Source organism: Dendrobates tinctorius, unplaced genomic scaffold (genome assembly GCF_039654945.1).
Source record: "Dendrobates tinctorius isolate UK_male_01 unplaced genomic scaffold, ASM3965494v1 ptg000275l, whole genome shotgun sequence".
Classification (NCBI taxonomy): Eukaryota; Metazoa; Chordata; class Amphibia; order Anura; family Dendrobatidae; genus Dendrobates; species Dendrobates tinctorius.
The window spans coordinates 713,613-737,745 of record NW_027361942.1 but is presented as its reverse complement, the minus strand read 5'-3'; the positions used below and the strand labels follow the sequence as shown (position 1 = coordinate 737,745).

General features: G+C 52.9%; 1 protein-coding gene across 1 annotated transcript in view; it reads left to right on the top strand.

Moving 5' to 3' along the window:
* Window positions 1-24,133, top strand: part of LOC141072548 (transient receptor potential cation channel subfamily M member 2-like) — a 493,704-nt gene that overhangs the window by 209,283 nt on the left and 260,288 nt on the right. Inside the window, exon 26 of the mRNA XM_073559813.1 lies at window positions 13,344-13,495. Coding sequence (XP_073415914.1) covers window positions 13,344-13,495 — 152 coding nt within the window. The remainder of the gene's footprint in view (window positions 1-13,343; window positions 13,496-24,133) is intronic.

Sequence of the window (24,133 nt, the reverse complement as noted above, 5' to 3'; positions counted from 1 at the left end):
AGTGCTCTCCTGTGTCCTCTCCTCAGTGCTCTCCTGTGTCCTCTCCTCAGTGATCTCCTGTGTCCTCTCTTCAGTGCTCTCCTGTGTCCTCTCCTCATTGCTCTCCTGTATCCTCTCCTCAGTGCTCTCCTGTGTCCTCTCCTCAGTGCTCTCCTGTGCCCTCTGCTCTGTGCTCTCCTGAGTCCTCTCCTCAGTGCTCTCCTCCTTGCTCTCCTCGGTGCTCTCCTGTGTCCTCTCCTCTGTGCTCTCCTGTGTCCTCTCCTCTGTGCTCTCCTGAGTCCTCTCCTCAGTGCTCTCCTCCTTGCTCTCCTCGGTGCTCTCCTGTGTCCTCTCCTCAGTGCTCTCCTGTGTCCTCTCCTCAGTGATCTCCTGTGTCCTCTCCTCAGTGCTCTCCTGTGTCCTTTCCTCAGTGCTCTCCTGTGTCCTCTCCTCAGTGCTCTCCTGTGTCCTCTCCTCAGTGCTCTCCTGTGTCCTCTCCTCAGTGATCTCCTGTGTCCTCTCCTCAGTGCTCTCCTGTGTCCTTTCCTCAGTGCTCTCCTGTGTCCTTTCCTCAGTGCTCTCCTGTGTCCTCTCCTCAGTGCTCTCCTGTGCCCTCTCCTCAGTGCTCTCCTGTGCCCTCTCCTCAGTGCTCTCCTGTGTCCTCTCCTCAGTGCTCTCCTGTGTCCTCTCCTCAGTGCTCTCCTGTGTCCTCTCCTCAGTGCTCTCCTGTGTCCTCTCCTCAGTGATCTCCTGTGTCCTCTCCTCAGTGATCTCCTGTGTCCTCTCTTCAGTGCTCTCCTGTGTCCTCTCCTCAGTGCTCTCCTGAGTCCTCTCCTCAGTGCTCTCCTCCTTGCTCTCCTCGGTGCTCTCCTGTGTCCTCTCCTCTGTGCTCTCCTGTGTCCTCTCCTCTGTGCTCTGCTGTGTCCTCTCCTCTGTGCTCTGCTGTGTCCTCTCCTCTGTGCTCTGCTGTGTCCTCTCCTCTGTGCTCTGCTGTGTCCTCTCCTCTGTGCTCTGCTGTGTCCTCTCCTCTGTGCTCTCCTGTGTCCTCTCCTCAGTGCTCTCCTGTGTCCTCTCCTCAGTGCTCTCCTGTGCCCTCTCCTCTGTGCTCTCCTGAGTCCTCTCCTCAGTGCTCTCCTCCTTGCTCTCCTCGGTGCTCTCCTGTGTCCTCTCCTCTGTGCTCTGCTGTGTCCTCTCCTCTGTGCTCTGCTGTGTCCTCTCCTCTGTGCTCTGCTGTGTCCTCTCTTCAGTGCTCTCCTGTGTCCTCTCTTCAGTGCTCTCCTGTGTCCTCTCCTCAGTGCTCTCCTGTGTCCTCTCCTCAGTGCTCTCCTGTGCCCTCTCCTCTGTGCTCTCCTGAGTCCTCTCCTCAGTGCTCTCCTCCTTGCTCTCCTCAGTGCTCTCCTGTGTCCTCTCCTCAGTGATCTCCTGTGTCCTCTCTTCAGTGCTCTCCTGTGTCCTCTCCTCAGTGCTCTCCTGTGTCCTCTCCTCTGTGCTCTCCTGTGTCCTCTCCTCAGTGATCTCCTGTGTCCTCTCTTCAGTGCTCTCCTGTGCCCTCTCCTCAGTGCTCTCCTGTGCCCTCTCCTCAGTGCTCTCCTGTGTCCTCTCCTCAGTGCTCTCCTGTGTCCTCTCCTCAGTGCTCTCCTGTGCCCTCTCCTCAGTGCTCTCCTGTGTCCTCTCCTCAGTGCTCTCCTGTGTCCTCTCCTCAGTGCTCTCCTGTGTCCTCTCCTCAGTGATCTCCTGTGTCCTCTCTTCAGTGCTCTCCTGTGTCCTCTCCTCATTGCTCTCCTGTGTCCTCTCCTCAGTGCTCTCCTGTGTCCTCTCCTCAGTGCTCTCCTGTGCCCTCTCCTCTGTGCTCTCCTGAGTCCTCTCCTCAGTGCTCTCCTCCTTGCTCTCCTCGGTGCTCTCCTGTGTCCTCTCCTCTGTGCTCTCCTGTGTCCTCTCCTCTGTGCTCTCCTGAGTCCTCTCCTCAGTGCTCTCCTCCTTGCTCTCCTCGGTGCTCTCCTGTGTCCTCTCCTCAGTGCTCTCCTGTGTCCTCTCCTCAGTGCTCTCCTGTGTCCTTTCCTCAGTGCTCTCCTGTGTCCTCTCCTCAGTGCTCTCCTGTGTCCTCTCCTCAGTGCTCTCCTGTGTCCTCTCCTCAGTGATCTCCTGTGTCCTCTCCTCAGTGATCTCCTGTGTCCTCTCTTCAGTGCTCTCCTGTGTCCTCTCCTCGGTGCTCTCCTGAGTCCTCTCCTCAGTGCTCTCCTCCTTGCTCTCCTCAGTGCTCTCCTGTGTCCTCTCCTCTGTGCTCTCCTGTGTCCTCTCCTCTGTGCTCTCCTGTGTCCTCTCCTCAGTGCTCTCCTGTGTCCTCTCCTCAGTGCTCTCCTGTGCCCTCTCCTCAGTGCTCTCCTGTGTCCTCTCCTCAGTGCTCTCCTGTGCCCTCTCCTCTGTGCTCTGCTGTGTCCTCTCCTCTGTGCTCTGCTGTGTCCTCTCCTCTGTGCTCTGCTGTGCCCTCTCATCAGTGCTCTCCTGTGTCCTCTACTCAGTGCTCTCCTGTGTCCTCTCCTCAGTGCTCTCCTGAGTCCTCTCCTCAGTGCTCTCCTGTGTTCTCTCCTCAGTGCTCTCCTGTGTCCTCTCCTCAGTGCTCTCCTGTGCCCTCTCCTCAGTGCTCTCCTGAGTCCTCTCCTCAGTGCTCTCCTGAGTCCTCTCCTCAGTGCTCTCCTGTGTCCTCTACTCAGTGCTCTCCTGTGTCCTCTCCTCAGTGCTCTCCTGTGTCCTCTCCTCAGTGATCTCCTGTGTCCTCTCCTCAGTGCTCTCCTGTGACCTCTCCTCAGTGCTCTCCTGTGTCCTCTCCTCAGTGCTCTCCTGTGCCCTCTCCTCTGTGCTCTCCTGAGTCCTCTCCTCTGTGCTCTCCTGAGTCCTCTCCTCAGTGCTCTCCTGAGTCCTCTCCTCAGTGCTCTCCTGAGTCCTCTCCTCAGTGCTCTCCTTGCTCTCCTCGGTGCTCTCCTGTGTCCTCTCCTCTGTGCTCTCCTGTGTCCTCTCCTCTGTGCTCTGCTGTGTCCTCTCTTCAGTGCTCTCCTGTGTCCTCTCCTCAGTGCTCTCCTGTGTCCTCTCCTCAGTGCTCTCCTGTGCCCTCTCCTCTGTGCTCTCCTGAGTCCTCTCCTCAGTGCTCTCCTCCTTGCTCTCCTCGGTGCTCTCCTGTGTCCTCTCCTCTGTGCTCTCCTGAGTCCTCTCCTCAGTGCTCTCCTCCTTGCTCTCCTCGGTGCTCTCCTGAGTCCTCTCCTCAGTGCTCTCCTCCTTGCTCTCCTCAGTGCTCTCCTGTGTCCTCTCCTCAGTGCTCTCCTGTGTCCTCTCCTCAGTGCTCTCCTGTGTCCTTTCCTCAGTGCTCTCCTGTGTCCTCTCCTCAGTGCTCTCCTGTGTCCTCTCCTCAGTGCTCTCCTGTGTCCTCTCCTCAGTGCTCTCCTGTGTCCTCTCCTCAGTGATCTCCTGTGTCCTCTCCTCAGTGCTCTCCTGTGTCCTCTCCTCAGTGCTCTCCTGTGTCCTCTCCTCAGTGCTCTCCTGTGCCCTCTCCTCTGTGCTCTCCTGAGTCCTCTCCTCAGTGCTCTCCTCCTTGCTCTCCTCGGTGCTCTCCTGTGTCCTCTCCTCTGTGCTCTCCTGTGTCCTCTCCTCTGTTCTCTGCTGTGTCCTCTCCTCTGTGCTCTGCTGTGTCCTCTCCTCTGTGCTCTGCTGTGTCCTCTCCTCTGTGCTCTGCTGTGTCCTCTCCTCTGTGCTCTGCTGTGTCCTCTCCTCTGTGCTCTGCTGTGTCCTCTCCTCTGTGCTCTGCTGTGTCCTCTCCTCTGTGCTCTGCTGTGTCCTCTCCTCTGTGCTCTCCTGTGTCCTCTCCTCTGTGCTCTCCTGTGTCCTCTCGTCAGTGGTCTCCTGTGTCCTCTCCTCAGTGCTCTCCTGTGCCCTCTCCTCTGTGCTCTCCTGAGTCCTCTCCTCAGTGCTCTCCTCCTTGCTCTCCTCGGTGCTCTCCTGTGTCCTCTCCTCTGTGCTCTCCTGTGTCCTCTCCTCTGTGCTCTCCTGTGTCCTCTCCTCTGTGCTCTGCTGTGTCCTCTCCTCTGTGCTCTGCTGTGTCCTCTCCTCTGTGCTCTGCTGTGTCCTCTCCTCTGTGCTCTCCTGTGCCCTCTCCTCTGTGCTCTCCTGTGCCCTCTCCTCTGTGCTCTCCTGTGTCCTCTCCTCAGTGCTCTCCTGTGCCCTCTCCTCAGTGCTCTCCTCCTTGCTCTCCTCAGTGCTCTCCTGTGTCCTCTCCTCTGTGCTCTGCTGTGTCCTCTCCTCTGTGCTCTGCTGTGTCCTCTCCTCTGTGCTCTGCTGTGTCCTCTCCTCTGTGCTCTGCTGTGTCCTCTCCTCTGTGCTCTCCTGTGTCCTCTCCTCTGTGCTCTCCTGTGTCCTCTCGTCAGTGGTCTCCTGTGTCCTCTCCTCAGTGCTCTCCTGTGCCCTCTCCTCTGTGCTCTCCTGAGTCCTCTCCTCAGTGCTCTCCTCCTTGCTCTCCTCGGTGCTCTCCTGTGTCCTCTCCTCTGTGCTCTCCTGTGTCCTCTCCTCTGTGCTCTCCTGTGTCCTCTCCTCTGTGCTCTGCTGTGTCCTCTCCTCTGTGCTCTGCTGTGTCCTCTCCTCTGTGCTCTGCTGTGTCCTCTCCTCTGTGCTCTCCTGTGCCCTCTCCTCTGTGCTCTCCTGTGCCCTCTCCTCTGTGCTCTCCTGTGTCCTCTCCTCAGTGCTCTCCTGTGCCCTCTCCTCAGTGCTCTCCTCCTTGCTCTCCTCAGTGCTCTCCTGTGTCCTCTCCTCTGTGCTCTGCTGTGTCCTCTCCTCTGTGCTCTGCTGTGTCCTCTCCTCTGTGCTCTGCTGTGTCCTCTCCTCTGTGCTCTCCTGTGCCCTCTCCTCTGTGCTCTCCTGTGCCCTCTCCTCAGTGCTCTCCTGTGTCCTCTCCTCAGTACTCTCCTGTGCCCTCTCCTCAGTGCTCTCCTCCTTGCTCTCCTCAGTGCTCTCCTGTGTCCTCTCCTCTGTGCTCTGCTGTGTCCTCTCCTCTGTGCTCTGCTGTGTCCTCTCCTCTGTGCTCTCCTGTGTCCTCTCCTCTGTGCTCTCCTGTGTCTTCTCCTCCTTGCTCTCCTCAGTGGTCTCCTGTGTCCTCTCCTCAGTGGTCTCCTGTGTCCTCTCCTCAGTGGTCTCCTGTGTCCTCTCCTCAGTGGTCTCCTGTGTCCTCTCCTCAGTGCTCTCCTGTGCCCTCTCGTCAGTGCTCTCCTGTGCCCTCTCGTCAGTGCTCTCCTGTGCCCTCTCGTCAGTGCTCTCCTGTGCCCTCTCGTCAGTGCTCTCCTGTGCCCTCTCGTCAGTGTTCTCCTGTGCCCTCTCGTCAGTGCTCTCCTGTGCCCTCTCGTCAGTGCTCTCCTGTGCCCTCTCGTCAGTGCTCTCCTGTGCCCTCTCGTCAGTGCTCTCCTGTGCCCTCTCGTCAGTGCTCTCCTGTGCCCTCTCGTCAGTGCTCTCCTGTGCCCTCTCGTCAGTGCTCTCCTGTGCCCTCTCGTCAGTGCTCTCCTGTGCCCTCTCGTCAGTGCTCTCCTGTGCCCTCTCGTCAGTGCTCTCCTGTGCCCTCTCGTCAGTGCTGTCCTGTGCCCTCTCGTCAGTGCTGTCCTGTGCCCTCTCGTCAGTGCTCTCCTGTGCCCTCTCGTCAGTGCTCTCCTGTGTCCTCTCCTCTGTGCTCTCCTGTGTCTTCTCCTCCTTGCTCTCCTCAGTGCTCTCCTGTGTCTTCTCCTCAGTGCTCTCCTGTGTCCTCTCCTCAGTGCTCTCCTGTGTCCTCTCCTCAGTGCTCTCCTGTGTCCTCTCCTCAGTGCTCTCATGTGTCCTCTCCTCAGTGCTCTCCTGTGTCCTCTCCTCAGTGCTCTGCTGTGTCCTCTCCTCTGTGCTCTGCTGTGTCCTCTCCTCTGTGCTCTCCTGTGTCTTCTCTGTGCTCTCCTGTGTCCTTGTGACGGGGTATACGACGGAGCAAGAAGGGACAACAGGCCGAGGGACGATCCAGTGAGATTTATTAAGGCAACATCAAATATTCATAATGTCCTTGGAGTCCATGAGAAGTCCACAATAAGTCCACACGATGGAAACAAATCCGGGCACCTCACGATAGTCCTTGTGCCAGATACGATAGCAATAATCCTTGCAATAGTCCACAGGATTCCACACAATCGCACGGACGTCACGAGCTGGCCTCAACTCAGTTCGTGACTCCTTCACATCTGCACTCAAATCACAACTGATCTTAAAACAAGAATGTATTGTCAGGGCTCCTGGGATCAGCCCATCTGAAGGGGGGTAGGGGTCACACCTACTATTCAATGGTTTGGTCCATCAGAAGATTCTAGAAATGTAAGGGCTCCACTGAGTCTACAGGATGTGTATTGTAGGTTATCTTCTGCTTAGGAAGCAATAGCCACAGTTCCACTAGCTGTTGACATAAGCCTAAATTAGATTATGGTCCAGGTACATCACAAGACATTGCAAAGTATTGGGGGAAGGAGACATGGTTAATTTACAGCAAATACAACCAGAGGAAAGTTACATGACATATTATACAAAATACAGGACAGGGCAAAACTACAAATCATGACAATCCCTTCCCCTCCCAATTTGTGTACGTACTAGGGACCTCTACAGGTCGCTTGTTAAGTACACACAGGCATGGCTGACCAGACTCAGGGCTCCTCTTGCCTGGACAGTCCATCTGCATTTTGGTGTTGGCTGCCTCTTCCATACTGTATGGTAAAGTTATAGGGCTGCAGAGCCAGGCTCCATCGTAGTAAGCGTCCATTGTCCCCAGAGACTCTGTTCAGCCAGGTGAGGGGATTGTGATCAGTAGTGACAGTGAATTCTCGTCCATACAGATACGGCCTTAGGGCCCACACTACAGCCAGACATTCTTTTTCAACAGTTGCATAGGCCACTTCTCGGTCCAGCAGTTTCCTGCTAAGGTAGGCGATGGGGTGTTCGTCCTCAGCTGCATTCACCTGGCTGAGGACAGCTCCCAGTCCATAAGCAGAGGCGTCCGTCTGCACAATGAATCTCCTCTTGTAATCTGGAGCAGCCAGAACAGGGTCACAGACCAGAGCGTCCTTCAGCCGGTTAAAAGCCTCATCACAGGCTGGAGTTCAGATCACCAGCTGGGGCATCGTTTTCTTGGTCAGGTCGGTAAGAGGCTTGGCCACAGTGCTGAAATGCGAAACAAATTTTCGGTAATAACTGGCAGTGCCCAAAAAGCCATAACTTGTTTCTTAGTTTAGGGTACAGGCCAGTCTCTAATAGCCTGGATTTTGGCAGGTTCAGGACGGAGCTTCCCTCCTCCTACTCTATGCCCTAGGTACTGGACTTCACCCATCCCCAATTGGCATTTATCGGGTCGAATGGTTAGGCCGGCTGCAAGGATCAGGTCAAGAATAATGGCTACTTGATTCAGATGTTCCTCCCACGTCTGGCTGAAGATGGCGATATCATCCAAGTAGGCATAAGCAAAGTCACCACATCCCCGGAGGATCTGGTCCACCATTCACTGGAAGGTTGCCGGGCCATTCTTCATTCCAAAAGGCATGCTTAGAAATTCATACAGACCAAAGGGGGTTATAAAAGCGGACCGTTCTCTCCCTTCCTCCGTGAGAGGGATTTGCCAGTATCCCTTACTGAGATCCAAGGTAGTGACATATCGGGACCCAGCCAGTCGGTCTAGAAGTTTGTCAATACGGGGCATTGGGTAAGGATCGCTGACGGTATGGTCGTTTAGTCGTCGATAGTCCACACAAAATCGAGTACTCCCATCCTTCTTCGGTACTAACACCACAGGAGAGGCCCAAGGGCTATGGGAGGCCTGGATTACCCCAAGCTGTAACATCTCCTCCAGTTCGTGCTGCATGGTGTTTTGAACAGATTCAGGTACCCGGTAAGGAGCCTGTTGTATGGGATGGATACCCTGAGTGTCCACATGATGTTGGGTGACGGTGGTTCGACCTGGTTGGGATGAGAAAGCAGCACGTCTCTGTTGAAGCACTCCCAGCATCTGTTTTTTCTGCAAGGAATCCAGGTGATCTCCCAGAGGAACCTGTTCCACAGTGGATGGGGCTCTCGCTGCTTCCACGAGATCAGGTAGGGAGTCCTCATCCTCTTGACCGTCTTCTGAAGCTAGCTGACAGCTTGCTATCATTGGAAGGTTCCGGTCATGGTACTACTTAATCATTCACATGGACAGTCGTTTGTCTTAGCTCCTGATCATCTAAAGCAAGAAGATAATTGGTATCATTAAGTTTTCTGAGAACCCGGAAGGGACCCTCCCATGTTGTCTGCAGTTTATTCTGCCGATGGGGAACAATCATTAAGACCTGTTGTCCTTCTACAAACTCCCGATAGCGTGCTTTAAGGTCATACCATGTCTTCTGTCTGGTTTGAGCCATACGCACATGACTCTGGGCTAAACTAGCGAGTTGAGCCAGGGTTTCTCGCAGCTTTAGGACATAAGGGACAACAGGGGATCCTGTATCTTCAACTTGTCCCTCCTAATATTCTTTTAGCAGGGTTAAGGGTCCTCGGACCTTTCTTCCATAGAGTAGTTCAAAGGGGGAAAACCCGGCGGACTCCTGGGGAACTTCCCGATAGGCAAACAAGAGATGGGGTAGGTACTTCTCCCAGTCTGAATCTCTGTCAATGAAGGCCCTCAGCATATTCTTCAGAGTGCCATTGAATCGTTCACAAAGTCCATTTGTTTGGGGACGATACGGGGTCGTTCGGATCGCTCGTACACCACAGGTGCGCCGCAGACACTGGACCAGCTCTGACATGAACTGGGAGCCTTGGTCTGACAAGATCTCACTGGGGAATCCTACTCTGGTGAAAATGGTAACCAGGGCCTCGACCACCTTGGCTGCAGAAATACTTGACAAGGCCACAGCTTCCGGATATCGGGTGGCATAGTCCACAACAGTGAGAATGTACTGCTTTCCAGATTTACTTGGTTTAGCCAGAGGTCCATTGATATCGACAGCTACTCTTTGAAAGGGTTCTTCTATTATAGGGAGCGGTTGCAGGGGTGCCTTTGGGTGATCTCCGGGTCGCCCTCTACGCTGACATATGTCGCAAGTTCGGCAGAAATGCGCTACGGCTTGGGAAATCCCAGGCCAATAGAAAGATTGAGTCAATCGTCTCTCAGTGTGGGTTTTGCCTTGATGGCCAGCAGTAGGAATGTCATGAGTAAGGTGTAATAGCGGAATTCTGTATTTCTGAGGAACAATCAGCTGTTTGCTATAAGTCCAGGGCTTATCTAGGGAGTCAGCATTGTTAACCCGATACAGAAGTCCATTTTCTCTGATAATTCTTTCCCCGTTCTCCCCCAACTGCCCTATCTCAGCTCGAGCTCTAAAACTAGCTAGGGTGGGGTCAGTATCCACCTCTTGTCTAAACTGAACTTTATCCCAAGTAACACTCACATTGTCCCCACAAGAAGAACCACTCACCAGCTGTGACGGCAGTTCTGGTGGCCTCATTTCCATGGATGGGTTGTACACGTCCACATTTGCTGCTCTCTTGGCTTGACTTCTGGTTACCGCACCGACAAAGTGGCAATGAAGATTTCCCACATCATTTCCTAGAAGAACGTCTGCAGGGACTGAGTCCATCTCTTCTCCTGGTGAGGGTGTCTGTAGATAATGAACAGGCAAAGGCTGTCTGTAGCTGTCCTGCCTCCGAACGCCTGGACATTGGAATTGCAGATGCCCAGGCTGCCCACATCTATAACATCTGTGCTCTGGGATTCTTCCTCCACGTCGTAGTCCCGAAGGTGGAGCAGGAGTAATGCGAGGCACAGTCACACGAAGGTCACCATGAGTTGATGGTCTAGTGGGATGGTGCATATTGGAGGCCAAAGGACCAGGGGCCGCCAGCGTTGGGGGGCTGGTAGTTTTTTTTCTCACTGAGTAGTAGTTTTTTCCACTGAGGCTTGATGGTGAGAGCCTCATCAGCTAGAGCTGCAGCTTCCTCCACAGTGGCTGGTCTCCTTTCACGCACCCATTCCCAGATCTCAGCACTTGAAGTAAAATTGCTCTTTTAGGATGACTTGGAGGAAGGTCTCCCAAGTTAAGGCCTCCTCTCCCTCCAGCCAGCGATGACATATTTGTTTGAGTCTGTGGGCATACATCTTGAAGGACACTTCCTCATCACAGGCTAAAGTATGAAATTGGGTCCTGTAAGTGTCTGGGGTCACAGCATAATGTTCTAGAATAGTCCTGGAAGAAGCCCTCAATGTCACCTGAAGCCTCATTAAACGGCTTGAAGTCTTTGCGGGACACTCTGGGGAGTTCCCTCATGGTGGGTGCTGGGGTTACAGTCTGTCTGGAGCTTCTAGCTGCTTCCACAGTGAGCTGCCTCTCCAGCAATGCCCTCTCTTGAGCTCTATGAATGGCCTCCCTCTTATCTTCTATGGTAGCCTCTTCTCCCAGCAATGCCAACTCCTCCTCGTACCACACAACCCACTGACTTTTTTGGGTATTTACCTCCGGCTGCAGTCTTTCCTCCATTTGCTGTGGGGATCCTTCCTCAGCGTCATCTTGCAGGCGAACTCCTTCCAAAGCCTCAATCAGCTCCTCCTTGGAGAGTCCCTTGTAGCTGACTCCCAGGTCACGGGCCCTTGTTTGTAGGTTCACCGCAGTCCAGTTCTTGTAGTCTGCGGTGCTGGTTCCAGATGTTGATTGGCCATTGTCCTCCATTCCTTCTGCTCTGATCCCAGCGCTGCCAACCAGTTTGTGATGGGGTATACGACAGAGCAAGAAGGGACAACAGGCCGAGGGACGATCCAACGAGATTTATTAAGGCAGGGAGCATACAACATCAAATATCCATAATGTCCTTGGAGTCCATGAGAAGGCCACAATAAGTCCACACGATGGAAACAAATCCGGGCACCTCACGATAGTCCTTGTGCCAGATGCGATAACAATAATCCCTGCAATAGTCCACAGGATTCCACACAATCCCACGGACATCATGAGCTGTCCTCAACTCAGTTCGTGACTCCTTCACGTCTGCACTCAAATCACAACTGATCTTAAAACACGAATGTATTGTCAGGGCTCTTGGAATCAGCCCATGTGAAGGGGGGTAGGGGTCACACCTACTATTCAATGGTTTGGTCCATCAGAAGATTCTAGAAATGTAAGGGCTCCACTGAGTCTACAGGATGTGTATTGTAGGTTATCTTCTGCTTAGGAAACAATAGCCAAAGTTCCACTAGCTGTTGACACAAGCCTAAATTAGATTATGGTCCAGGTACATCACAAGACATTGCAAAGTATTGGGGAAGGAGACATGGTTAATTTACAGCAAATACAACCAGAGAAAAGTTAAATTACATATTATACAAAATACAGGACAGGGCAAAACTACAAATCATGACAGTCCTCTCCTCAGTGCTTTCCTGTGTCCTCTCCTCAGTGCTCTCCTGTGTCCTCTCCTCTGTGCTCTCCTGTGTCCTCTCCTCTGTGCTCTCCTGTGTCTTCTCCTCCTTGCTCTCTTCAGTGCACTCCTGTGTCCTATCTTCAGTGCTCTCCTGTGTCCTCTCCTCAGTGCTCTCCTGTGTCCTCTCCTCAGTGCTCTCCCGTGCCCTCTCCTCTGTACTCTCCTGTGTCCTCTCCTCAGTGCTCTCCTGTGTCCTCTCCTCAGTGCTCTCCTGTGTCCTCTCTTCAGTGCTCTCCTGTGTCCTCTCCTCAGTGCTTGCCTGTGTCCTCTCCTCAGTGCTCTCCTGTGTCCTCTCCTCAATGCTCTCCTGTGTCTTCTCCTCCTTGCTCTCCTCTGTGCTCTCCTGTGTCCTCTCCTCTGTGCTCTCCTGTGTCCTCTCCTCTGTGCTCTCCTGTGTCCTCTCCTCTGTGCTCTCCTGTGTCCTCTCCTGTGTCTTCTCCTCAGTGCTCTCCTGTGTCTTCTCCTCCTTGCTCTCCTCAGTGCTCTCCTGTGTCCTCTCCTCAGTGCTCTCCTGTGTCCTCTCCTCAGTGCTCTCCTGTGTCCTCTCCTCAGTGCTCTCCTGTGTCTTCTCCTCCTTGCTCTCCTCAGTGCTCTCCTGTGTCCTCTCCTCATTGCTCTCCTGTGTCCTCTCCTCTGTGCTCTCCTGTGTCTTCTCCTCAGTGCTCTCCTGTGTCCTCTCTTCAGTGCTCTCCTGTGTCCTCTCCTCAGTGCTTTCCTGTGTCCTCTCCTCAGTGCTCTTCTGTGTCCTCTCCTCAGTGCTCTCCTGTGTCCTCTCCTCAGTGCTCTCCTGTGTCCTCTCCTCAGTGCTCTCCTGTGTCCTCTCCTCAGTGCTCTCCTGTGTCCTCTCCTCAGTGCTCTCCTGTGTCCTCTCCTCAGTGCTCTCCTGTGTCTTCTCCTCCTTGCTCTCCTCAGTGCTCTCCTGTGTCTTCTCCTCCTTGCTCTCCTCAGTGCTCTCCTGTGTCCTCTCCTCAGTGCTCTCCTGTGTCTTCTCCTCCTTGCTCTCCTCAGTGCTCTCCTGTGTCCTCTCTTCAGTGCTCTCCTTTGTCCTCTCCTCTGTCGTCTCCTGTGTCCACTCCTCTGTGCTCTCCTGTGTCCTCTCCTGTGTGCTCTCTTGTGTCTTCTCCTTCTTGCTCTCCTCAGTGCTCTCCTGTGTGCTCTCCTGTGTGCTCTCCTCTGTGCTCTCCTGTGTCCTCTCCTCTGTGCTCTCCTGTGTCCTCTCCTCTGTGCTCTCCTGTGTCCTCTCCTCTGTGGTCTCCTGTGTCCTCTCTTCAGTGCTCTCCTGTGTCCTCTCCTCAGTGCTCTCCTGTGTCCTCTCCTCAGTGCTCTCCTGTGTCCTCTCCTCAGTGCTCTCCTGTGTCCTCTCCTCAGTGCTCTCCTGTGTCCTCTCCTCAGTGCTCTCCTGTGTCCTCTCCTCAGTGCTCTCCTCAGTGCTCTCCTGTGTCTTCTCCTCCTTGCTCTCCTCAGTGCTCTCCTGTGTCTTCTCCTCCTTGCTCTCCTCAGTGCTCTCCTGTGTCCTCTCCTCAGTGCTCTCCTGTGTCTTCTCCTCCTTGCTCTCCTCAGTGCTCTCCTGTGTCCTCTCTTCAGTGCTCTCCTGTGTCCTCTCCTCTGTCGTCTCCTGTGTCCACTCCTCTGTGCTCTCCTGTGTCCTCTCCTGTGTGCTCTCTTGTGTCTTCTCCTTCTTGCTCTCCTCAGTGCTCTCCTGTGTGCTCTCCTGTGTGCTCTCCTCTGTGCTCTCCTGTGTCCTCTCCTCTGTGCTCTCCTGTGTCCTCTCCTCTGTGGTCTCCTGTGTCCTCTCTTCAGTGGTCTCCTGTGTCCTCTCCTCTGTGCTCTCCTCAGTGCTCTGCTTTTCCTCACCTCAGTGTGTTCTTGTGTCTTCTCCATAGTTCACGGCGCCTCCTCAGATTCTGATGCTGTATCAATCTCAGATACCACAGGAGACAAAAAGTGTCTGTACCATGTGAACTCTAGGATACTGCAATATCCAAACTATAAAGTAGTCCGACACCCAGTTCCGGATGAGCTTGTGCCATGGGAGGTAAGCAGAGTATGAAGTATGTATTAATTTTACATATATCTATGTATGTACCGTGTGTTTACACTATATGGAAAATCTTATTGGGAGACCCATCTTAATTACTGTATTGCATTTTGTCCTTCACTTCTTTCACCTCTGGGGTATTATATTTATCCTCATTGCCCTCGGTGTATGACATCTGACATCCAGATCCCAGTGTATAACTTTTGAACCCGTGCTCCTGGTATCTAATATCTGGCCGCTCGCCCACCCACAGTGTATAACATGCACCCTGTTGCCCCTGGTGAGATGTATCCCTCTCTCCCCGGTGTGTAGCCTCCACCATGCCATGCTGTTTGCCATCACTGTATTACCATGTGACAGAACGGTCGGTGGTGCAGTGCTCACCAGTAGCAGTATGGTCCTGTACTAGTCCATTCATGACAAATCTTCCTCCTGGATTTTCCACCATAATCTAGTAGCATATGGCTTCAAGGATGAGGTTTACAGAGTTAGTAATTTTTATATTGTTAACCCAGAAAGATAGGCAGTTTTTATAAAAATATACATGATACCAAATAGGAATAAACAATTATATAAAATAAAAAGGATAACAAAAAAGAAGTACTAAACCTGATTTAACGGAAATGTCTCTGAGCTTAGCGGAGGGCAGCACCCTGGGAAAACAGAAAGAACATACAACACGCTGCACCTGCCGGGACTAACAAATGACCCAGACCCAAATACTGCCTTTTATTGGATTGATGCCACACACCTCCCCTTGATGAGCTCATATGGGGGCTGATTGTGGGACGTGCTGAGCCTGTTGGAATCTTGTGAGATCTCCAACCTTCAGAATATCTTCGCCCCTGGAGGTCCCAGGCTGTAGATATTGTTGCCAAGTTATTTATTGAGCATTTACCAAACATGACCTGGGTAACATCAGCTATTGGAATGTTTTTAAGTTTGAGGGATTCTAGTGGCCCCATGGCAATATGGGTGAATGCGTCAGGTCTGTTGCTTCGGTACAACGTTGAATATCTATATCCGATAAATATCAGATTAATTAAAACCCAAATACTTATATGTGACCACTGGCATCAGCCAGGCCACAAGAGTTCCTTTAATCAAAGGAAGCTTATGCCGGAGAAATGAATCTCAGACTGGTTGTCCATTTCCCAGCAAATTGTCCTGCTGAAATTAGCTGAACACTGCAGGAGGTCTCTGCTTCAAAGGGAGATTGAAGCTCTTCCTATGTTTAAAATGTCCTTGTTTCACTTGTTATAATTAGTTTCTTCCTTCCCCCCCGTATGTTTAATATAAGTTCCCACTTCTAAAGGGGTTTGAAGTTTGAAATGTCAGCTCTTTCTCCTATCCGGAGAGGTCTTATGGATTCTAATTTTTCTCTGACACCCTCTTTATCCAGCTTATTGGAAATGAAGGCACAGGGAGACAATGAAGTTATGTACAGTATGTGCCTGCGGCTGCTCACTTCCAGCCATCGAGGCTGTGAACAGAACTGTAACGGGGTCTTCCAATCTCGGGTACCTCTTTCAGTACCACCCCGTGTTTCCGCAGGTCCACTCTGCTTTGGCTGGAGTCTGAATGAAGGATGCTGGCTGGAATTCCTTGGTTACATGGGCGCATATAAAAGATCACTGCTTCTCCACGTATTTCCAGTCTGACAACACTTTACTCACAGGACACACTATATATCACACAGATACAGAGGGCAGGCCAATAGAAAAGCGACAGGCCAGACATGCATTACAAAAGCCGCAGGTGGCCGGAGCCTGCCGATATTCACTGTGGGAATTACAAAGGTGGGGGGAGGGCGGACAAAAGGAGAATATTGTGTCCCCTCTGCCCAGGGGCGCAGCCTGTGGGCTGATGCATTAGGGACATGCATCTCCCATGGCACCTATTATACATACATATAACTGCACAACATATTCTGGGTGCTGAGTGGTTCCGTAACACGTAACACGGCTCCCCTTTTCAGCGACGTGATCGGCATACACAGTCTGATCCTTAACGGATCGGTTTGGGGATGACCGAAGTTTATGGGGTTGGTACAAGTTCCGTTTGTCGACTTAATCCATCGGCGTTACCGTTTTGTTTGCCGGGTCTGTGGTGGATGGTGAAGTCCAGAGGTTGTAGGGCTAAACTCCACCGCAGCAATCTGGCATTGTCTCCGGAGACCCGATTAAGCCAGACTAGGGGATTATGGTCCGTTAGGAGGGAAAACTGTCGTCCATACAAATATGGTTGCAACTTTTTGAGTGCCCATACTACCGCCAGGCACTCCTTCGCGATGGCCGCATAGCTGTCACCAGTGTAACGGGGTCTTCCAATCTCGGGTACCTCTTTCAGTACCACCCCGTGTTTCCGCAGGTCCACTCTGCTTTGGCAGGAGTCTGAATGAATGACGCTGGCTGGAATTCCTTGGTTACATGGGCGCATATAAAAGATCATTGCTTCTCCACGTATTTCCAGTCTGACAACACTTTACTCACAGGACACAGAATATATCACACAGATACAGAGGGCAGGCCAATAGACAAGCGTCAGGCCAGACATACATTACAATAGCCGCAGGTGGCCGGAGCCTGCCGATATTCACTGTGGGAATTACAAAGGTGGGGGGAGGGCGGACAAAAGGAGAATATTGTGTCCCCTCTGCCCAGGGGCGCAGCCTGTGGGCTGATGCATTAGGGACATGCATCTCCCATGGAACCTATTATACTTACATATAACTGCACAACATATTCTGGGTGCTGAGTGGTTCCGTAACACGTAACAGGAACAATTACAGCCACCGCTCACTGTATAGTATATGCTGTGATCAGTCACCAGCACTCTGGTAGACCACATGCTCTGCAGCATTTGTGTGTAAGAGGGTGGTGCTGTTATGGACAGTAAGAGATACGCTGCCACTTTAAGAGACCGCACCCCTTGTTTGGTGTGATGGAATGCTCTGCTCCCCCTGCAAAAGACTGTGCTATGAACTGCCCAAGACTGAAGAGGGGAGGAGTTGAGCCTGTAAGAGAGAGAGAAGGAAGCTGCTGCTGAGAATGGCTGTGCTTGTAGCTGTGTAAAAGCTCGCACAGCCTGGGATGTATTGGACTTATAAAATTGGATAGACCCTTTGGGTGTAGCAAAGGTGGCTGTCCTGTGCTATTTTGAGAAGCCACGAAGAGACCGAGAAAGGGGTTTACAGTTTCCAGGAGCACCTCCAGGACCCTAAATCGAGAAGACCACATTTCACAGATCTGCCAGATAGCTGTGTGCACCACTGTAGGGACTTCTGGGGTCCCCAGGGACTGAACTTGAGTCCCCAACACTACTGTGAGTTTGTTCCTGTTTGTGTACATGTCAGGGCCTAGTGTAGGCTTAAATAGAAAGAACATGGCAGCCATGTGGCCTGTTTAGTAAAGGCCAGGGAGGCTGCACTTAGAGTAGCATCATTCTGTTTCATTGTTTGGATTTGCCTGTGTGAGGCTAGTTTCACACTAGCGTATTTTACATGCAGCGCACGGCGCCGCTAAGCCCTGCCCCCTGCCCGCCCCGCCCCGTCCGGTCATCTCCTCCTACTATCACACACGGCCGCATGCGATCTGCGCACCCTATCTTTAGCATAGGGTGCACAGACCGTGCGCTAGTAGGATTTTTGCGTGCGCTGCGCACTTTTGAAGGTACACCGACATGCTGCGTTTGGCGCACACCGGCGCACCTTCAAAAGTGTGCACCGCACGCACAAATCCTACTAGCGCACGGCCAGCGCACGGTCTGCGCACCCTATGCTAAAGATAGGGTGCGCAGATCGCATGCGGCCGTGTGCGATAGTAGGAGGAGATGACCGGACGGGGCAGGCAGGGCGCGGGGCTTAGCGGTGCCGTGCGCTGCATGTAAAATACGCTAGTGTGAAACTAGCCTGAAATACCATATTTTTCGGACTATAAGACGGGGGTACTGTCATGGTTAGGACATGGTTAATATCCTGTTCTCACAGGGTTAACTTTTGCCGGCCTCTCTTTGGATCTGGAAGGGGTATTTATTCTCACTCCAGACTAGCATTCTCTGTCAGTTATACTGTTGTTCTGGTGTGTCTGACCCCTGGTGTGCGTGGATACTGCATTGCTTGTTTGCTTCCTGTGTATGACCCGGCCTGTTCCCTCACTCTGTACTCCATCTCTAGTTTTGGTACTATTGTCTTTTCCGGTTCTGAGCTCCTGGCTTGGCTATCGTTACTCCGTTACAGTTTACCCCTATTGTACTGTCTAATACCTGTTCTGGTTTTCTGATCTATTGCTACGACCTGACTATTCGCTCTGAACCCTTTGGTACTGTCCTGCTATCTTGTGCTTTGACCCGGCTTGATCTGGTTTCTGTCTCTGTCTATGCCCCTTGGTAACATTGTCCTGTAGTTACCTTTCTAGGAGTTTCCCTGCAGCTTCTAGCTCTGTGGAGCTTAGGCCACGCCCCCAGCAGTCACATGCTTCAGGTCCCTGGAGCATGCATAGTCACCGCTGCTGCCCGCTCCACTGGTATCTTTGAGCAGCACTGTTGTTTTTGTACTCAGGACACGCGCACTGGCTCAGTGAGCAAGTGCAGTGCGGTGTTCCTGACAGAGTCATTCGCAGGCACATGCATTCATCATCATTCACACAGATAGCAATTAGAGTCTATACTAGCGCATGGCCGAGTGGCCATGCGAACCTTATATAGCTGGGAACTTCCGCAAGCTTCCAAATCCCTGAGATGGACCAATCAGATCACAAGAAGGACCTGAGCATGTGACTCCCGATCTCCAATGGGAGATCGTCTCGTGAGCATGCCCAGTAGCACGACGGGAGGACTTAGCCTCTGGAGTGACTTGCTGCTGAGCTGCCTGCGCTGCTATTGCTGGCCCAGAGGTGGCAGCAACAGCCATACCCACAGAACTGGTCTGATCAGGGCTTCTGGGACGCCGTGATTGCTGTGCAGGCTCCTGAGCAGTCGATGGAGAATGGGAGACCGCTGAATGCAAGGCTCTGGATTCCTGCTGTGCAGTTGCAGGAACCCGACACCTAACATTACCCCCCCTCCTAGGGCCCCCTCCCCTCTGAGCCTCGCTATGCTCAAATGCCGCGACCAGGAGCGGGGCGTGGATATTCTCCATTGGTTCCCAGGTCCGGGCCTCAGGACCATGACCCTTCCAGTCCACCAAATAAAATTTTTTGACACGCACAATCCTGCGTCCCACAATGGCGTTGACCTCAAACTCGTCCGAAGACAAGTCTCATGTCCCGGCAGATGACTCAGAAAACCCCGACATGTGAACAGGCTTGAGAAGGGACACGTGGAAGACATCAGAGATGGCCAAGTGTGGTGGCAGAGCCAGACGGTAGACCACTGAGCTGATCCGCTCGAGGACCTTGAAGTGACCAATGTATCGCGGCGCGAACTTGGAGGACTCGGCCCGTAGTTTGATATTTCGGGCAGAGAGCCACCCTAAGTCGCCAGGGGCAAAGGTTGGAGTGGGGCGCCGAAGTGTGTCGGCAGACGCCCTCATTCTCTCTTTGGAGAATCGAATGGCATCCTGAGTGCGAACCCAAATGTCGCGAGCCTCCACTGCACAGTCTGTCACCCTGGAATCAGTGGAAGACACTGGCATCGGGACGGGGACGCGCGGATGCTGGCCGTAATTAAGAAGGAATGGCGTCTGACCAGTGTAATCAGCCACTGCGTTATTCATGGCAAATTCAGTCCACGGTAGTAAGGATGCCCAGTCATCCTGCCTGGCAGAGACAAAATGTCGCAGGTATGTGACCAGAGTTTGATTGGCTCTCTCAACCAACCTGTTTGATGAAATGCGGAGGACAGATTGAGCTCGATACTGAGTAGACTGCAGAGCTCTCTCCAAAATCGAGGCACAAACTGGGGACCTCGGTCTCTGACTATTTTGTCTGGCATACCGTGCAAACGAAATACCTGCTTTATGAACAGTGCGGCGAGACCACGAGCGGAAGGCAGCCGCGCGAGTGGCACCAGATGCACCATTTTAGAAAAATGATTGGTGACCACCCAGATGACCGTGCTGCCACCAGATTTGGGCAGGCCGACCACAAAATCCATGCCGACCATCTCCCAGGGTCTGTCTGCCACCGGCAAGGGATACAGTAACCCTGCCGGCCTCTGTCTAGAGGACCTGTTCCGAGCACAAGAGACGCATGCCTGAATGTGTTCTTTAGTGTCCCGAGCCATGTGCGGCCACCAATAAGACCTTGACAGGAGTTCTGTGGTACGCTTATTGCCAAAGTGACCACCCACCCTGGAAGTGTGAGCCCACGTGAGGACCTCTGGTCGCAGGCGAGGAGGGACAAAGGTCTTGCCCGGCGGTACTGCCTCAAGAGCAACCGGGGCCACGGTCCTCAGGCTCTCAGTGGGGACAATTAGCCGAGGCTCAGCCTCCTCTTCCTCCTCTGAGACCACCGAGCGAGAGAGAGCATCCACACGGACGTTCTTCTCTCCAGACAGATAGTACAAGGTGAAGCGGAAGGGGGAGAAAAAGAGCGACCACCTAGCTTGATGAGAGTTCAAGCGCTGGGCTGTTTGTAAATAGACCCGGTTTTTATGATCAGTGTACACCTGGAAGGGAAACTGGGCTCCCTCCAGGAGATGTCTTCACTCAGAAAAGGCCAATTTCATGGCCAGCAACTCCCTGTCCCCGATGGAGTAGTTTCTCTCCGCCGGTGAGAAGGTCTTTGAGAAGAAGAAGCAGGGATGCTTCCGACCTGGAGCATCCTTCTGGAAAAGGACTGCTCCTGCACCGATGGACGAGGCATCTACCTCTAGGATAAAGGGTTTATCTACATCGGGACGGTGGAGGATGGGAGCACCAGCAAAATGGGTTTTCAGAGACGAAAAGGCCATGGAGACCTGCTCTGACCAAACCTTAGGATTGGCTCCTTTCTTGGTGAGAGCAACCAAAGGAGCTACCAGTGTGGAGAAATGGGGGATGTAATAGTTAACGATCCCCAAGAAGCGCTGCACCGCTTTTAGAGAATGGGGCTCCTGCCAGTCCATTACCGCTTGCAATTTGGCAGGATCCATAGCCAACCCCTGGGCCGAGATGATATAGCCCAGGAACGGTAAGGACTCCTGCTCAAACTGGCATTTCTCCAGCTTGGCGAAGAGAGAATTCGCCCGCAAACGGTCGAATACCTTGCAGACATGTCTCAGGTGGGAGGTCAAATCTGGAGAAAAGATGAGGATGTCATCCATGTAGACCACCACCAAGGTAGAGAGTGTGACGAACAGCCCACCGTCGTTCGTCTACTTACGGGCGACACTAACGGGGGTCCCGCTGCCACCAAAACGTGACGGACAGCGGACCCTGTGTCACCACTATGTCACAGTCCCACCACTGACACGGGTGTATCAGCGGACGGAGGGACGAGACACAATGCCGGCACACGGCTATCACAGGCGCAGTGGGGCTTATCTTAGTTATCCCAACACTGGCACCATGTGACCAAAAATATCCAGCAAGCTAATCTCGCTCTACAATTTGCCGCAGGGGGAGTTTAATTTGGATGCCCCACCACTGCTATCAATCTTCCAAGTACTGCGGGGATTTATGTATATCCCACTTTCTCAGTTCCACTTTGGAACTTGCAGCTCTCCGGCGCCCCCCTTACCCTCAGGTCAGTCAGGGAACTGCACCTAGGATAATTGGTTGCCGGACGGGCTGCCTGTTGTGAACCGGCAATTAGGCTTCTGCAGTAAGGGAATTATGAATGCTGGTGCCGCAGACCCTTATTAGCTATATAAGACCCTTCTAGACTGCCAGCAAGCCACAATAGCCGTACACAACGCGCTGCCACCAGTCACGGTTACTTAATTCACAGTGTTAAATTAAGAGGGTCCGTGGCAAACCCCTTGAATTAGTAGCGATTATCTAACAAAGGCGTACAGTTCGATTCTTAGAGCATAGAGACAGATCTAAATAATTATATCATTTATTTTCCAAAAGAGAACAGTGCTTACAGATCAAAGTTGCTATAAAATTGAGACATAAAATATGTACAGTACAGGTATAAAATAAAAGTGGAGAAAACAAAGAGATTACACTCACAGTTCCATATTGTTCCTTAGGCAGACCATGCGGCTAAGGTGGGTGGAGGCGGAGCTGCACTTCTCCGCTCATCTGGGTCTTTCTAGCATGACGACTTGAGCTGTTCTGCCCTGGTTTTGTCCAGGAAATGCTTTATAGACTTGCTATGTGACATCACGGAGAGATGCATGCTGGGTTAATCCCACCTCTCCCTTTTGGATTTAGAATTACACTAGAAAACTTATACTAATCATAACTCTGTGGGGGCAGCCCGCACAGACACATATAGGGCATCATTGGTTGTGATTTGTTGAGTACAATAATTCAAAACCAAATATGCAGTAGTTCTGATACACCGTTTAGCTGGAACACATATCTCAGGTTCTGAAAGGATTAGGCTTCGCAAGAACCACGGCAGCGACGCTGTGATCGCCCGGATTACAAAAATGTGATTTTCATATCTCTAGGGTATTTGGTTCTTATGGTATAGTCTCTCATAGTTTTATTCGTTTCAAACAAAGAAGTTTTTCCCGCACTTTTTTTTCTTCTCTTTCAGCTGAGGCTGAGAGAAGCCAAATGGGGTGACAGAAAATTGGTTTATGGCACTCGGGGGAAGGGAAGCTGCTGTAGTGTGCAATGTAACTGAGACACTGGCAGGCAGCTTCTCAAAGAAAATGGAGGGTTTGTTAGCACATTGCAACAGAAAACATATCTTGCAGACATTGTACATCACACCTCCCCCCTTAAGAGGGCGCTAAGGAGGCATTACCTCTCGGTAATCGGCCATGCGCACCTCAGCGGGTTCGCCCCGGCGGGACAACCCATCGGCATTGCCGTTTTCACTGCCCTTCCTGTGTTTTACAGTAAAATCGTACTGTTGAAGGGCAAGGCTCCAGCGGAGCAATCTTCCATTGGTTCTGGACACTGTGTGCAACCAGCTCAGAGGGTTGTGGTCAGTTACCACCGTGAAGGCATGCCCGTACAGGTAGGGCTGCAAACGCTGCAGTGCCCACACCATGGCCAGACACTCCTTCTCGATGGTCGAGTATGCCACTTCCCTCGGCAAAAGTTTCTGGCTCAGGTACAACACGGGGTGCTCTTGGTCCCCCGAGTCGACCTGGCTAAGCACAGCACCGAGGCCAAACTCGCTGGCGTCGGTCTGTACCAGAAACGGGCGACTGCTGTCGACTGCTCTCAACACTGGAGAGTTGCACAGGGCTGCTTTCAAAGCTTGGAAAGCCGCCTCACAGTCATCTGTCCAGTTGACTGTTTGGGGTAGCCTCTGCTTGGTGAGGTCAGTCAAGGGTTTGGCAAGGGCGCTATAGTCCTGTACGAACCGCCTATAGTACCCTGCAGTGCCCAAGAAGGACTTCACCTGTTTCTTGGTCCTGGGGGTGGGCCAGGACACGATTGCGTCCACTTTTTCTGGCTCCGGACTCATGGAACCCCCGCCTACCCGGTGCCCCAGGTAGTGGACCTCGCGCATGCCTATCTGGCACTTCCCCGGCTTGATGGTCAGGCCTGCCTGGTGAAGACGCTTGAGCACCTCCTGGAGGTGCTGAAGGTGTTCCTCCCAGGTGGAACTGAAGACGGCAATATCGTCTAAGTACGCCACCGCGTACTCCTCCAGTCCCCGAAGCAGGTGGTTGACCATCCGCTGGAAAGTGGCAGGGGCATTCTTCATGCCGAAGGGCATGACCGTGGGCTCGTACAGTCCAAAGGGGGTGATAAAGGCGGATTTCTCCTGCGCCTCTGGGCTCAGGGGAATCTGCCAGTATCCCCGACTCAAATCCATGATGGATATGTAGTTGGCGTTTGTCAACCGCTCGAGCAGATCCTCGATGCACGGCATCAGGTGGGCATCAGAGGTTGTGATGGCGTTGAGCCCCCTGTAGTCCACGCAGAACCTGGTGGTTCGATCCTTTTTAGGTACGAGGACTACAGGTGAAGCCCATGCGCTTTTTGACCGTCGAATCACCCCCAGCCTTAACATCTCATCGATCTCTTGGCGCATGACTTGTTGCACCGTCTCAGAGATCCGATAGGGTGTTCGCCGTAATGGGGCGTGATTCCCGGTGTCCACCTCATGAACCGCTAACTCCGTCCTCCCCGGTTGGTTGGTGAACACGGGCCGGAAGAGTTCCAGGGTGGCCATCAACTGCAACCGCTGGGACACGGTGAGCGAACCACTTATCTCCATGTCCTCAATGGACCCATTGGCCTTGGCCTGGGCCAGCATGTCCAGGAGGGAATCTTCCTCCCCATCCTCTGGCAGATTGCAGACCGGTAGGACGCAAGCTTCACGTTCGTAGTGCGCCTTCAGCATGTTGACGTGAAAGGCCTTGCGCCTACCCCGAGCATGGTCAAGCGTGACCACGTAGGTGACCGGGTTGAGCTGTTGGTGGACGACGTATGGGCCTTCCCAGGCTGCCTGAAGCTTATCCGTTGGTACGGGGACCAGCACCCAGACCTTTTGACCCACCTGGTAGGTCCGCTCCCGGGCGTTCTGGTCGTACCAGCGCTTCTGGTCAGCCTGAGCCTGCGTCATGTTGTCATGCACC